Here is a 16,361-nt window from a genome sequence, read left to right as displayed (position 1 = left end):
CATGCCGCAGCACTCTGCATCCACGGCTCTTTAACCGAATGCTTGGACTCTGCCGCTCTGCGGCACCTCTGCGTATCCAGGGGGACGAATTCTGGCAAGTGCTGAGCACCTGCAAGGCGCCTTGGTGAACATCCGTGGATGCTGCAGATGCTCACAGCTCCGGGAGCATGGGAGTGGGTATGGGGGAGGGAGGCAATTTAAAAAGTGGTGCCCAGCAGTGTTGCCACAGTAACAGACGTGCCAGCGCTTCTATTAAAAGGCCCTGTTTCATTCACATCGCGCTGGAGCCTGGCCCACACGTTCTCACTCAAGCAGCAGAGGCAGTTTTTTGTCAAATGCTGTAAGCCCTTTTTCATTTCTGAAATGCCGTGCAAAAGTTCAGCAGAGCCTGAACTGCCTCACACCGGCAGCTGCAAGCATCACTAAAATAATACAATAATATCTGGCAACTTCCAGAGCCAGTGCCGCTCTCTCCGTTGCAACAGATAACCTTGAGCTTCTTACACCGCAGCGAAGGAGCTATTTTTCTGTTTCTCTGGTGATGGAAAAGTGAGAGCCTTGGTGCCAGCAAGGCGGTTTGCATCAGGGCTCGGTCCCTGTGTACTTTGAGGAGAATTAGTTTGGCACTTCAGGCTTCATCCTGCTGCTCCGGAGGCCGGTGGGAATGATGGCGTTGGCCTGGGTGGGAAGAGACATTCAAAGCAGACCTTAAAAACCTTTTGGAGATGTTAACCGACTGCAGTGGAGTGGCAGAGGGGAGAAACAACTGCTGTCAAGGGAATGGGCTGAGTTATGATCCATTTCTGGTTACGTGCACAAAGCTGGGATGTTGATGCACCTCAGTGACAGGGCTGTCCGGGTTATTTTCTTTCATAATGCACCACGGCCACGATCTCTTTTTTGCAGAAATGGCAGTGCTCTGTGTTCCTGTGGCTTCTGTGTTCTGGAAGTGGTGACTGAAAACCGAGGAGTCAGATCCCTGCTTGTCACAACTCTGCATTTCTCCCAGTTGGAATTAGTTAGGCTTACACCAACTGGGCTGGCCCAGAATAAAAATAACTTTTTCTGTGGGCGGTGGAGCTAATGACACCTGCTTTCCTATGGATTTTTCTCCTTCATCCTCTGAATATTGCTCCCCCCACACCAGTAACTCCAGCTTCTTTCTCTCTCCCAGTTTCCCACCGAGCAAGAGGCAGAAGTCCTGTGGCTGGACTGACCACCTGGCTGCTGCTGCTGGGAGTGTTTATTGACCAAATTTTGTCAGCTTTTCCCCAGCTGCTTGTTCCGATAGGACGAGAAGTAACAAAAATACTTCTCAGTTCTCTACAAAATTCCCTACCAAATTTCTACTTCCTTGTACCCTTCCGCCTTTTCCTGGTAAAAACTGGCTAAGGGATTTAAAACTTGCAGGGACAGGGAGTGGATAGACAGCACGATCATGTCAGTCTTGTTTCATAAGGAAGCTGGCCTGAAACAGGAGATCCCGAGTATTGTCTGTAAAGGAAAAATGCTGTCAGGATCCAGCTTATTTATCTTTCCAAACGTTCTCCTATCGTAAGGAGCCTTCTAAAAAGGGCTAGTGGGAGAATGAGTACTGAAAATATTCAAGGTAACAGCGTTATTCACATAGGGAGTTAAAACACACGTGAAGGAGTCTTGCAAACTTTCATTGTCTCAGAGTTTCCTATTATTTTATTTTTATTTTATTTTATTTTTCCATTGCTCTTTAATGATTGTTTGTGTTTCTTTTTTCCCCTAGTTATTTATTGGCACTCTGCTATTCACAATCCTGCTGTTCCTCCTGCCTACAACTGCTCTGTATTATTTGGTGTTTACTCTGGTAAGATGCAAGCCTAGATGCTAGTCATACACTGTCTTCTGAGATATTAAAAAAAAAAAAAAAAAAAACGTTTGTAGTCATTTACTGTTGTCCACAAAGAAAATACAGATTTGTCTGGGTGTCCCAGGAAGGGTTCTCACACAGCCCATGTAGGCCAAGCAAGTGGAATTCAGGATACGTGTTTGTGTTTCTCCAGAGGGAATTCCCAGCAAATCCCAATCAGCAGGACAAGCTGTTCCCCTTTCTTTCGCTTGGAAGTCTTTTTATCTTTCCATCCCACGTCTGAGGTGTCAGACCTTCTGGTTTGATCCAGAACTTTTTTTTTTTTTTTTTTGGAAAATTAACTTGCTGTGTTAAATGCTTTCAGCCAGGCTTTGATCAGAGGGTTGGACTTCTTTGTTTTTCTTTTCTTCCCCCAATACGGCCAGTTCTCTCTGAGGCCTGCCTGGAGCAAAATTTTCCGTAGGCAGTGGCCATCACATGGTTTCCACGTCTTTTTTGAGCTTTCTCTGTTCAGATGAGCTTGGCAGCAAAAATAAATGCAGCCTGACAAAAGAAGATGCTTCAGTCAGGGGACAGAAAACTCTGAGCAGGAAGCTCATTGCTGATTGCTTTACTCCTGCTCAGATGCTCTACATGGGGTTTCTGCAGGCAGAAATAAGCTACGTCAGCTCACCGTTGGAGAGAGAAAAAAAATTACATTCACTGGTACACAGTGATGGAGCTGACTAGAAGTGGAAGCCTGAATTCTCCCGTTTAGACTCTGACTGTTGATAGTGGAGTAGCTCTCATGTCCTCGCAGGTCACGGCCTCTACAACCGTAAGAATTTAATTTCAGTTACACTGTTAAGCTGAGATTGTCAAGGAATCTCACGCAGGGCCTGGAAGCCCAGCACTTGTAGACATCAAGCCCACTTTGGGAGGCGTTAGCTTAGCATGAAACAATGTCAGATTGCAGATCACAGGAATTTGCACACATTGCATCTCCTGCTTCTCTGAGATTTTCTAATGAAACTGTTCCTTTGTAGCTCCGTTTGCTGGTGGTGATCGTACAAGGCCTGATACACTTGCTAGTTGACCTGATTGACTCTCTGCCTCTTTACTCAGTCATCCTCCGACTCTGCAGATCCTACAGACTCGCAGGTAAGTCCTTCAGCACTGCACAGGCAGAAATTCAAGGATTTTGCATTATGCATTTAATTTTGATGCAGTGTGTAGCTTCTGAATAGAAAGGCGCAGGGGAAGATGGAAGAGGGAAGCGTGGAAGAACCTAAGGCTCAAGTCATGCAGTTGTCCATACTGTTAACCAATTACTGCAAGGAGCAGGGTGACGATGTCGATGGAAAGAAATTTGATGCTGAAGCAGAATTAGGAGCACCTTTACAAAACGTATGGCAACTAAAAGTGACATCCAAACAAGCACCATCCAAATGAGTTCATTTTTTGATTCCAGTTCTAGAGTACCAGGTCAAGTAAAACTTCTGAGAGATAAACAAGCTGATAACCGTGGGCGTTTGGGCTGTGAAACAAGCCAGATGACAAAAATACTTGGCATTACAAAAATTACCAAAAATCTGCCCTTTGAAGGGCTGGATATACAGGGACTGTGAATCAGTGGAGCTGCTTCAGTTCTGCGCTGACTTGACTAACTGAGGTGCTGAGCTGAGGTGTTTGGATTCATTTCAGAGCTCTGGGCAGGTTTCAGATAATCGTTCTCTTTTGGAGACTAATCTGTCACCATTTTGAAGCTTTTCATTGTTTTTCCATTTCTGGTAACTGTGAACCATTGTTGACATCAGAGTACGGGTCATTTTGAAATGGTTTAACTGTCAACAGCTGTAGTTAATCTGGTTAAAATCAAGCAGGTCTAAATTTTTATCTCCCATCCATTTAAAGAGCATGCAGCAGGAATTTTTAATATAAGAAAGAGCTTGATCACTAAACCAAGGCTCGTCATCAGACGCAAAGGAAGCTTGAGGCAACCCATAACAGCTTTGTCTGTTGGAGCAGTACCAGGCTCGATTTTGGGAAGGTAGAGCTGAGCCATGTTACCAACTCTGTTACTTTTCCGCATCTGCCTTTAGCAGGTTCCCATGAATTTCCTGCAGAAGCTTCTTAACCCGTCAGAGCTGTCTTTGGAGAACAGGGGATGCTGCTGAAAAGAACTGACCCAATGAGCAGCAGGTCGTAGGGCAGAAAGAAATCTTGTTCTCACTGAGAGATGTAAGGCCATATATTCCCATCAGGCTTAGGTTCCTTCTCCCCAGTTTTGGTCAGCCAGCTGCCTTCTGCAAGGTAATAAGCCTCCACCCAGGCAAAGACTTGTCTGCTCAGTTGCGTTTGTCACCTGACTTAGTTTCTTGGTTGGCTATTTGTTTCCTCCTTTTAACCATTTTAAGAAAGAGAACACTGCAATGCCATGCCGCCTGCAAGATGAAGAGGCATCTCTGAGAATTTCTGCAGCCTGTGTTCCTGCCCCAGCACAAAAACATGTCATTGCAGCGGTAACAGATGGAGCAGTTGAATCAAATTCAAAGGACTTTAGAGAGAACACATCTCTTGGTGTCCTCGCTGCTTAGGTTTTGCCTCCCTTTTCAGGCTGAGAACTTGGATAAGACATCCTCTGGCATGTCTTACGCAGCTGGTTTTACAGGCACCATCAAGATGGTTCTGCCGACACGAATGGATAGCTTTTCCTGTCAGCAAGGGTTAGTGCAGTGTTTAAGTTCAACTCAGTTCAGTCGTGGCATCTGGCCTCCAACTTCTTTGACTCGGTTTCTGAATTGATAAAATATCGATGAAGCTTGGGCCAGGACAGATGAACACCCACACATCAGAAACAAAATCCATATTTTCTTTCAATCAGAATTGAAACACTTCGGACTTTAAAAAGCCTTTTGCAAATATGTCAAAGCTGATGTCCTCTCTGCAAGAGTTCTACCTGGCCAGTGGCACTCAAGAGATGCCATCATGTCAGTTTAGAGTGTGAAGTAAGGTGTAGCAGTGAGGTTCAGGTCTCAAACTGCCCACACACAAGTTACCAACATGCTGTTTCATCATGAACAGGTCAGTTCATTTTCTCTGTGCTTCTCTTTCCTCCTTGCCCAATATTCACATCACAAACTCTGGGGCAAGTTTTGTCATGGTTCTGTAGGACCTGACATGGAGATGTCTCCATGATTACTGGAATACCAACAGGCAGTGAACTTCCTTTAGTGCACTGTCATGTGAAACACAGGAAATGGGTTCATGTCCTGACCTCGATTGTGCTGCAGATGATGCCTGTGTACAGAAAAAGCAAACCACTGAGCTCTGGAGTTAGCTGGCGATCACGGAGTGGTTCAGTGTTCTCCGCTGCTGGAGTGATCTGCGATAGACTGAGCCTTCCTGCTTTTTCTGTGACATGAACTGCTCAGACTCCTGAGCCTTGTAGCAATCTATAGGTCATTCTAAAGTAAATTTATTTGTAGTCTTTTTGTGCATGTATTTTTTTAGACGTTTAAGACTCTTGAACAATTAAATAATCTAATTAAGAGATTGTTGGCTTGCAGCTGTGGAAGGGAAGTGTGTGGCTGTGACCTACAGAAGCAGCATTTTCTGTTCTCGTGGGCAGATCCTAGGATAAGGCTCCACAGTGCTTGACCACGTACCTGAAACTTCAGTGCCCGCTTGTTTCTTTCTCTGTCTGACAAATTACCTGCCTGAAAAGTAGTTCCTGGAATGGCTTAGACACTTCCTCTCAGCCAAAGCTCAGTGAATCACATTGAATACTTTTTGTCATCCAGCACATTTGCTAATTGAGACCCAGGGTACTCAAACATGTTTTTGAAGCCATTGGGGAAGCCCATGTTTCAATACAATCCAGCAAATCGCAGATAAATCCTCCCTGTCCTGTACAGAAAAGGCTTTATGATTTGGGGAGAGAGTTTAAACCAGAGCTCTCTGCTAGACAAGAGCATTCTCTCCCAGGAGTAAACTGTATAATTTTTATTAATTCAAAGCTTGAGGAAAAAGAGAAAATGTTTTATCTTTAAGTGTGTAAGAGTCACATAGATACTACAGTGATGGGGCTTACACAGAGGAAGAGTTTTATTTCTATTTGTACTCCTGAGTCAGTTTTTGATCTGTGGCAGATCACTTCATCTTCTTACCTGTAGAAAGGAATAACAGGGGCACACTTGGCTGGTTCGCGTTTGCAGAAGATTGCTCGGGTTTATTTCTGTGAAGTGATTCGAGATCTTTCAAAGAAAAACATCTCTCTGGTCCTAGTTGTTACCTTTGTTTGAAACATTGCATTAAATGTTCGTGTGCATTATGTCACCGTTGGAATACAAAATCTTTCCTATTTATCTCTACAATATTGGGAATGTGACAAATCCAAGAGGAAATACAAAAGTGGAAGGTTTGAAGGGTTTAGAAGCATGTTAAAAACATATGGATTCTGGGATTAAGAGGCAGTGATTGCTCTGAAATGTTTTTAATGGCTCTAGGCCGGCTGCTTTCCTCCCTTAGTCTGAAAGAGGGAGAGGTTTGCACACGTGCTGTATCCACACGAGCACAAATTAAAGACGAGTTGTCTGCCTGCTGTTAACATGGACTGCCCGTTCTGATGGAAATCTGGGAAAAGAGGAGGATTTTTCTAGTCCCTTTGTCACCATCAGGTCTGGCTGTCTGATTTCTAGGCTTTGTGCTTGCTTTAGGAATGCGTTTTCAAGCTGGAAGGCAGAGGGCTGCTTTTAATGGAGCCGGGAGAACACATCATTTGTCATCGCGCTTGAAACCTCTGTAGAGAGAATCTCTGCTTCCTGTTGAAAATGTGTAAGGGTTCACAAATCCAGAAAGGCTGAAGATTCCATTTCTAAGAAATCAGTGCTCAGTCAGCAGAGCTGAGCAGCAAATGGCATGGGCTTTTCTCCAATGGTGGATTTGGTTTCCTTGGTTTGTTTCTTTTCAGCTGGTGTGAAGTTCAGAGTCCTTGAGCAGCAGGACGGAAAACCTCTCCGACTCCTTATGCAGGTAAGCCACTCGTGCCCTCTGTGACATTTTCTGCTGCAGGCTTCCCCTCACACTGACCCCAAGGTCCTTCTTTCTTCTGTAGAAACTGGTCCCACTGAAAGGCCCCACTTAAAAAATTTCAGCTGTGAAATGCTGAAACAAGGGAAATGCGTTTCACATTGCAATGGCTGGCTGCTGCTTTCTCTCCTTTATAATACCCTGCTTGAGTCCTCAGTTTAGAGAACATGCAGTGTTCTGTATGGTGTGAAATGAAATGTGAAAGATAGGAGAAACCTGGAGCTCTCTTACTTCTGGAATTAAGACTTCATGTCATTATCACCTCGCTTCCTGGCGCTATGCAGCTTCACCTTAATAACTGCTGAACGCTGAGACAAGCAAAAGAAAGCAGCTAAACCATCCAGGATGAAAGACAGTTAAGGGCTTGTAAAAGATCTTCCCCTCCTGATGTGCTGAAAAGCCTTAGCTGCTCCATGATGCCAGCAGGATGAGTGCGTGGGCGAGAGGAGAGTGAAGGGCCTCCTGTTATTCTCCTGAGCTGCTCTGACAAGGTGTGCAGGAAAAGGTTACCTGTGATTTTGTAGCCTCGCCTTTCCATGTTCTGTCACCAGAGATACTAAAGGGATTTTTTTTTTTTTCTGAAAAGAAATTATGTGATGGTAGCAGTGAAGTTCTCGTTATGCTTTCTGGAGCGATTTTGAAATTTTCGTTTCCTGACTTGGCAGGAGTACTGCCATATCACAGCGGCACTTTTCTTGCTCTTTGTATCCTAGGAGAGTCTGCAAGTAGCATATAGAATTTATAAAAAACACTGGGGCACTGGGGGAGTGCGTGGGAAGGAATTACCTGCGACTTCCCAGTTCTTTTGCTTTTTCCATCACTGGTTCAGCCTCAGCCGTTTCAGCAAAAGTCAGATTAGCACGGAACCGGCACACCAGCTAGCAGTGATTCGAAAGGGAATCCCTTCAACAGATGTCTTCTAGGGCAAAGCTAGCATTTCCAAAGCACGCTGTCTTCCCAGTTCCTGTGTTTCGCTAGGGTAGTGGTATAAGAACCAAAATCTGTCATTCTCCGTGACCAGAAGACTCCATAAAAAGGAAACTGAACACCAAAGACGAGGCAAAGGAGATGCTGAGCAGAGAATTTGGCATCGCTGTGTTTGTGAGATGAGGTGGATGGCTTCTCCAGAGGAAAAGGATCACGACTTAGAGAGCAGAGGCAGTGAGTCATATGAATATGATGAATTTTCCTTGGACGACTGCAGAAAGATCCTTCTGCTCTCTAGAATATAGCATAAGTCATCATACCAAGAGGTGGAAGTGCTTTAGTGGATGTCTCTCTTGGCCTTCTGTTCAAATAATAATGAGCAGAGAGTCAGTAAGGGCACTTTTTTTGCTCTCTTTATGCTGATGGGAATGAAAAATGGGCTTGAGTCAGAAACCCTGCTGAACATACCCACTTTGTGATGGGTCTTTTGAGAGGGCAATCTAAAAAGCCCATTTTTAAGTGACATGCTAAAATTCTTATTTATGGTACGTGATGGTGTTCCTGTCTAGAAATTTCACGGTGGCTTTGTCCCCTCCCTGTACGGTAGCCCTCCGGAGCCATGCTGGATGGAAGTAAGGCTGTGTGCATGTAGCTATGCCCAAAATAATTTCAGCTGTAGGTGACTGATACATTCACAGCTGTCCTTTGGGGCGCTGGTAATGGATTATAAATCAATAATGCTGGTTTCGAGCATTCACATTCAGCTTGTGGTTCAGCTGAGTGATTATTTTTTGGTTTTAAGATAGTGTCACTGGAATGCAAAGCCCAGACACAGGCAGGCGGAGGGCAGGGGATGATATTTCCATGCCAAATGCTCATTTTCTCCAGGAAGTCTTACATAGATCAGTATTTTCCTTAGTGTTTAAAATCCTTTATTTTGGTGTACAAGAAGAAATATTTCTGGCAGTGTGGCTCAGCTGAGCTGATAGCCCAGTGAGAAGACCCAATGAGTTTGATTCATCTGTGTGCCTTCTGCTAGAAGTGTCATCTTGCTCAGCAATTGCTTTGGAAAGGGTTAAGCGAAAGAGGAAGGGAAAAAGGAACAGCTCCGTTATGAAACAAAGGATGTCTATTCTACCAGGGTATGTTATAGCTTTGGGCTACAGAAATTGCATAAAAGGAACTCATATTGCCACTTCCCTACTAAATGGTTGCTTTTGGTTTGCCTCTTTGTTTCCATTTCTAACAGGAGAGGCGGACACACATATTGCGCCGGGCGTAAAACCATCTCGTTATTTCTCAGTCGGCAAGTGTTACCGCTTGGTATCACATCATTGGGGATGATGTTCAATGGGAAATGTTGTGTCCAAACCTTCCAGCCCACTGGCTAATAGTCAAAGGCGCAGACACCGTGCATCTCCCTCCTATAGCAGCAGTTCCTATCCTCCCCCAGCATGTTTTCACTTAAAACTCTGACCAGCAAGCAATGAGGTTGGTTACAGCCGTGCAGAATGTCCCATAAATGCTGCGGTCGATCCTCGGCCCTCAGACTGTAGAATGTGTTTGAAACGCAAGCTGCTGCATTTGGGTTGGGATACCTCAGGTGGAACCAGCTCTGCTCTTCCCTTTCTGGTACAAATGTTCATTCTGATCACGTTCAGAACTAACTTCCTGTGAATCTGTTTGGGACTTGTTTAATTATCTGCTAATGAGTCAGTGTCCCGCTGCCGGACCACGCTGGGCCTGGCTGTTCCCTGGCTCCCCTCCGCCTGCGCGAGCTGCTGCCCTGGCCTTTTTCTTAAACTTCGTAGGAATGCTTCTGCGCACTGGCATTTTCTCCTGCTGCTTCAGCAATATTGTACTTTGAAACTAATTTGACAGAGGTCTCCAGGATTAATTCTAATTAACTCTTTGCTTGGTCACCCTTTCCCAGAGCTCCATCTTTGTAGGCACTCTGAGTTCATCCTCCCCCTCTCCATGAGCACCAGACAGCTGAAGCAAACTGGTGGTACTGGCAGACTCCCAGAAAACGGGCATCTCTCGTGGGCTGTTTTCGGAAGTCCACCATTTCTCTGTAGGCTGTTTACTCTTTCAGAGACAGTCTATTGCTGTGCATCCTTTTCATGTAGACCTTGGCCAGACTGGATCAATCGTCTGGACTTCACCTGTCTCTCTACCCTGAAATGCTTCACTGGAATGAGATTTTCCAAGGTCTAAAGTTCTTCTGTTGTCCTCTGTCCAGCTGACAGTCTGTCTGCTTCCCCATCTTCCACCAGACCAATACTGAAACTTTGTGACCATGAGCTTTCCTAGGCAGAGACTCCAGACCTGGCCATTCTTGCAATGGTGATGGAAATAAAATTAAAAAAAGATTAACTCGGCCAAGGAGACTTAATTTAAAATGGTAATGAGCAGCCCTGTGTGGCATTGAGCGGTATGCATCCTGTTCTGCCGGGACTTGGTTCCACTGGGTGGATATCAGGTGATACCGGGTTTAGCTTAAAGCATAGCCATGGGCTGAGGGCTTAGCACATTAAAGCAGTAGGCCCGTAAAAGATACGGCTTAACTGGCACATTACAGAGGAGTTCCTAGGAGTCGCAGCGCACCTCCAAGGCGGTATCGCTGTCTGCGGAGGGAGGCCCCCATCTCTCCAACCTCGTAACGCAGTAAGAGCGTTCCACGCCCTTGTGTAATGAGCATCGCTCTCAAATCCTGCTGGTGCTTGCGTCTGCTTCTCTGCTTGAAAATGGTTCTGGTAATACTCCTTGTCAAGCTCAATTTGTTCATGTTTTGCGATACTGTAGAAGGCTAAACAGCTTTAGCTAGGCAGAGAGGGATCCTGACGCTTTGTGAGCAGCAGTGTTGATGTTTTAACACAGCCCAGTGCTATGCAGAAGTTGCGCTTGCCCTCCTCAGCTGCCTGTGTTTCTTATACCACACATTTTCATTGCTGCTGTCCCTCTTCTTCCCTCAGATCAACCCTCTGTCGTACAGCGGTGTGGTACAGACATACAGGCTGCCAACCTACAGCTGTTATCCTAAGGATTCCTGGACATCTCTCTGCAAGAAGCTGTTCCTCGGAGAGCTGATCTACCCTTGGAAACACAAAGGAGAGAAGCAGGACTAAAGACAGCAAAGGAGCTTGAAAGACTTGGTCAGAAGAACGTATTGACTCCTAATGCTTTAAGACCAAAGACATCTCGGAGCCAGCAGCTGCTGGATCCCTTTAATTAGATTTTGGTAGCATGGAGGGGGCTGAATTTTTAAAGGCAAATATTTTTAAATATTATTTTTCAACTTTCCCCTTCCCCTACACTGTGTTTGTGTAATATGCTAATGATTATTTTTAAAGCAAAAGGTTAAATCCATCAGTGCCTCATGGAGCTGGCGTTTAGTGTAATTGAGGAGGAACCTCCCACGTGGTTTGCTGGTGTACAGATCCTTCTGTGCAAGCTCCCAGGCCGGATTAAACCAGCCCTTTGGGTGGTTCCAAGCCACAGTGCTGAGGTGCGTTCTATCAAAGGGTAGTTTGGACCTTTTATGCTTCAGCCTTCAAGCCCGCTGACCAAAACCAAGATGAAGGATCAGCTGGTAGAGTCATACACTGACTGCACAGCGGGGTTATCTGGGTTCATAGGATATTTATTCTTTTCGTTTTGGGTGGGCTTGCACTCACCCCCACACCAGAGGAGGTGTTAAGCATAGAAACAGCGGGGCTGGGGGCCCAGAGACACAAGCTGCTGTACACTTGTGCCTGTATGGTCTGCTCTACATTTTTCCAAAAGCAAAAAGCATTGGGGGGAGCAGAGGCCTGAGCTGCACAGAACCGAAGCGCAGAGCTCGCAGCCTCAGACCCCAGGCTGCTCAGGTTTACGTGGTGGCGAGCCGTGGTAGCTGAGAGCTCTGGGCTCTGCCAAGGCTCAGGGCGTTTTCACTTAGTCATGGTGTAAGGCAAACGCAGCTGTGCTGAGCCCAGCTCTGGCTGGGGGTCTGCCCGAGGGCTGCAGCCGCCCGGCTCGTTACGCAGCTCAAATGGCTCAGGGAAGCGTGTGCTGCGCTCCCTTGCAGGGTCAGTACATCCCCCTGTTTCTCAGGGCCCAGGTGGGAGCCCCGTCATGTGGTGCCTCATCTTCTGCACTTTCTGGTGATCAAGGAGCTTTTAAAGTTATCTCAGATATGAGGCATTTAAAGCCACTTCTCTCCCTGACATTCTAGACGTTTTTATTCTCGGAGTTTTCCTGCTTTGGATACTACCTCCACAGTGCAGCAGTGCTCGGCTTCTCGGCGTCCCGGTCTGGCTGTGTGCTTATTTTGATGTGAGTCTGCTGTTCCCTGCCTGGGGAGAGTGCCTCTATGCACAAGAGTTTGATGTCTGACTCTGAGCTATCCTCTTGCCCCAGACAAAACAAGGCTGTAGTATCGCTGTGCCCTGCTGCCACTTTGCACACCCAAAATGACTGCATCAACTGGCAGGTGAAAGGTGTGCTGGGTCCTGCCCCCTTTTCCTCTGTTCAAAGAACCGAGGATGGAGGAGGAGCAGGATGTGGAGACAGGTGCTTGGGGCAGGCATTCCTTAGCAGGCCAACACAAGAGCTGCCAAGGTCCTTCAGTTTTCTGAAGGACATCATGAAGGGAGGCACTGCTACCCAAAGAGGATGTCCTGTTGCCTTGATCCAGGGAAGAAGGGCCCATCATTGAAGGGAGCCAGCGTGGCAAAAGACCCCACCACCATCTGCCACCGCAGGCTCTGGGTGGGGCATCACTGGCTGCAGACACTGGGGAGATCTTTGTTCTTCTTTAATGATCAGTTCTTAAAACGCATGTACAAATACAGTGTCTTCTTCTCTCGGAATATTGACGCCCAAGTGTTTCTCTCCGCTCCGGGTGTGAACAGCTCCAGGTTGGGATCCATTTAGTGGATGAATGCTCTGAATAATGCTTCTCACTTCAGCTTAAGTCAGAGCCGTGGAGACCCATCCTTACCTGGCACTCAGGGGAGCAGATTGATGCTTTACCTCACTCTCATGTTTCTCCTGGAGCTACTGATTTATATTCCCCCTGCTTCCTCCCACGCCTGCATAGTTTGGTTTACTAAGTGCTGTGAGAAATGTTATTATTTTGGGTCATGTGAAAATAATGTTCCTAATATCCTGGCTTTGAAAATCTTTCTGAGAGACCAAACAGCTGACGATGGTCCTAATTGTGGCTGTCGTTTGGGATGAAGTGACCTGAAAGCTCCAGAGACAGCGCAAAGCCATGAAAACCAGCAAACGTGACCTTCCTGTTGGGAACCTGCCAAACATTAGACGTTCCAGTGCTGGGTCTGTTTCCTACAGGCTGATGCTGACTCTGGGGATGGTGAAATATCAAACTGAGGAAAAAGCTCCTCCTCAAACCCCCGATCTTCTGCAACGCAGAGGACCTTGAGTAGCCCAGCTGGGAAATGACAGCCCCATGTGGGTGCAGTTCTGTGTCAAGCAGAGCTGGTGCCTGAGCTGTTTACTGTTCCTCATCGTCTCCTCGCCCGTGATGCTATCTGAGCCTGTGAGTTTCTTCTGCTGGATATTTGCCACGTCTCTCCTCTTCCTTTCCAGTCACTGCTGTGGAATAGTCTTCCCCCACCCTTTTCCGATTCTGCGCAGAGTCATTACAACAACTTAGCAGACATCCTGCTCAGGAATATTTGACCTTGTGTCATCTCTCTAATTAGAAGCTGGGATCAGGATCATCTTCCACAGCAGCACAGCAGCACAGACTGGCCTAGCGCTGGCATTTCCTCAGGGAAGAGGCTGCGGGTGAGGGTCTGGCTCTGATTTATCCTCCGATCCCTGTTACCCATATCAGTCCTTGGATGAGAAGTAGTTAAAGCGTTCAGATCTTCTCTGGTTCCTACCACACACCCCTCAGAGCAGGCAACTGCTGCTCTGCCAACTATCAAGCGGTCTGCCAACTATCATTCAAAGACTGTAATCTTGCAGATTTTTTTTTTTAAGGCTGCATTTCCTTATTATTATTTCTTCCACTTTATGGTTCCCAACACTTGATACGCCTCTTTACATCGGGATGGGTTTGTGAAGGAAAACGTGATTCACTGCATGCGAAACTCCATCCTAGATAGAAATTCTGCCTTTAAGAAATACTTTCCTGTCCTAACCGGAACAGCACGTGACGATGCTGAAAGGTAATCTCAGTAATTACAGTGCACTGCAGGCTCTGGTTATGGTTTTGGGAGTTCTGCCTGATCCGGCGGCTGGACGGTGCCTTGTGCTGGCACATGTGAATACACCATCAGGGCCACAGAAAGAGCGTTGCACACATGCATAATCCATGAGATGACTTACGCTCTCAAGAGTGTGGGGCAGGAAAATCTCCTGCTTTGGCGTCGTGCAGATAATGAGTCGCTTTCCTTCTGCCCTGTGCTCCCTGCTTCTCCTGCCACAACACCATCCTCCTGCTTAACTCAAGCCCTTGGTGATTTACTCTTTGTGCTCAGACCTCCTGATTGAATCACAGAATCACAAACTGGTGGAGGTTGGAAGGGGCCTCTCAAGATCGTCTGGTCCAGCCCTCCCTCCTCCTGGCTCCAGCAGGGCCAGCCAAAGCCCAGGACCGTGTCCAAGTGGCTTTTTAATGCCTCCAAGGATGGAGACCTGGACAACCTGTGCCAGTAAAAAAACGTTTCCTGATCTTCAGGCAGAATTGGATGTGTTTCAATTCATGCCCATTGCCTCTTCTCCTGTCGTTGTCTTACGTGGAGGTAGGAGACACCACAACACCCATCTGTTCAGTGAATTTGAAGATTTGGAGTCCCACATTGTCTTTGTTCCTGAGCAGTTGTATTCAGGGACTATTCAGCAGTCCCTTTGCCTTTTGAGAGGTAGCTGGGCTCTCTGTGGTTAGAGAGGGTTACCTGACCTGTTTTTTGGACCTGGTAGCAGAGACAGTGCTTGCTCTCCAGCCAAATCCACTGCCTGCACTGAGCAGAGTGGAAACTCTGGGAAACGTGGAGCAGAAACCCCAAAGCTGGCAGCGTGCAAGCCTGCCTGGTCCGGGGAGCTGCCTGTGTGTGGTGCTCTGAGGCTCTGCACGGGTCACTCGTGTCACCGCGCGGGGAATACCAATGGGGGGGTCTCACGGAGAATTGGGCTCCTAGGCTTGTAGAAATGGGGGAGACAGAAGAGAGGGGAAGAGGCAGGGGATTGGGGGGACAAGGCAGGAGGAGGAAAGAGACCTGGGGCTGCACAGGGGCATCTTCGTAGCAGGCAGCAGGGAAGGATGCGATGGATGCTGGTGTCCTCCCGGCACGGGGCAGACGGGAAGGGATTCAACACTGGGACACGAGCAGAGAGGAGGTGGGACAGAGGGAGGTTTGGGACCATTGCACCCGGGTCTGGGGGCTGGGGCCTGAAAGCTGAAGGAGGAACAAAGCAGCTGAGAGCGCTGGAGCTTGATGGGGCTGGGTGGCAGGTCCCATCCTGTCCCCTCATCACCACTTTCACCATGCGCTGGCCCATGGGGATGGAGCTGAGCCACTCACTGGCATCTGCGAGGTCCCTGCATGTCCCAGGTGTGTCCTTGCCCTGGGACCTCCTGTGCCACCAGTTTGCGCTATGGCACAAAGCTGCTCCCGGCAGAGCAGAGGCTCGTGCTCTTCCCTGGCAGTGCCCCGGCGATGCTCACCCATTGCCACCAGCGCTGGGAGGGAGCCGCCACCCCATGGTGGGACACAACCATCTCCAACCCTCCCGTGGGACCTCCTCTGCCCCGAGGGAGCTGTTTCCAGGGCGGTTTGGCAGTGAGGTCAAGGGGAAAAGCATCCCCCTTTCCACCCATCGCCTCTCCCCCTTCATCTGTGAGGTGGGGTCTGTGGCCCCCCTCCCTGGTGCTGAAGCCCTTGGGCAGGGAGGAGGGGGGTCCTGTCTCCAGGGTGGGAAAAGGCCCCTGGCACCCCGTAGCGCTGCAGCGGAGCCGGGAACCCGCAGCCCGATGCTCCCGACCAAACACGCTGACCCCAACCCACGTCCTGCTCCTCCAGCGCACCCACAGTGCTGACCCCAAATTTTAATTTGCCTCAATGCTGCAGATTCCGCCGCGCTCTGCAGTCCTTTCCGGAGCTTTCCGGCACTCGCAGCGATGGGAACTCCCCAGAGGAGCCGGGGAGCCGCAGCATCCCTGCATGCTGATGAGCATCCCCAGCGCTCGCCGGGCTGGGGGCTTCTCCCTCCCGGAACCGGGGGACACACACACATATCGTTTATAATGGGACTAATTAGAGGCAGCCAGGCTGGGAACCTAATTAGTGCGCTGCCCAGCTCGGAAAAGATTAGCCAGGATGCTTTGTTCGGCACAGGGATTTGTCAGCGATGCCGGCAGGGAGGGAACGCTCACCCAGCCGGGCACCAGCACCTTCCCACGGGAATCCTGCGGGATGGGGCTGGGAGTGGCTCATCACGGAGCTGGGAAGCCATGGCCAGGCCGGTGCTGAGGGTGTCGGAGGGAGGCTGGCCGTCCCGGTGAGGT

General features: G+C 48.2%; 1 protein-coding gene across 4 annotated transcripts in view; it reads left to right on the top strand.

Annotated features, from left to right (window-relative positions):
• PIGQ (phosphatidylinositol glycan anchor biosynthesis class Q) overlaps positions 1–12,912 on the top strand; it is a 34,485-nt gene extending 21,573 nt beyond the window's left edge. For all 4 annotated transcript variants that reach the window (XM_086759475.1, XM_086759474.1, XM_086759476.1 and 1 more), the window contains exons 8-11: positions 1,760–1,840; positions 2,869–2,983; positions 6,795–6,856; positions 10,816–12,912. In XM_086759475.1, the coding sequence (XP_086615601.1) occupies positions 1,760–1,840; positions 2,869–2,983; positions 6,795–6,856; positions 10,816–10,968 (411 nt within the window). In that variant the 3' untranslated portion in view covers positions 10,969–12,912. The remainder of the gene's footprint in view (positions 1–1,759; positions 1,841–2,868; positions 2,984–6,794; positions 6,857–10,815) is intronic.
• Positions 12,913–16,361: the final 3,449 nt, after the last annotated feature.

This window comes from Chlamydotis macqueenii, chromosome 15 (assembly GCF_036417535.1).
Source record: "Chlamydotis macqueenii isolate bChlMac1 chromosome 15, bChlMac1.mat, whole genome shotgun sequence".
In the NCBI taxonomy this organism is placed as follows: domain Eukaryota; kingdom Metazoa; phylum Chordata; class Aves; order Otidiformes; family Otididae; genus Chlamydotis; species Chlamydotis macqueenii.
Note: the sequence above shows the minus strand (reverse complement) of the source record. Positions and strands in the feature narration are given on the sequence as shown.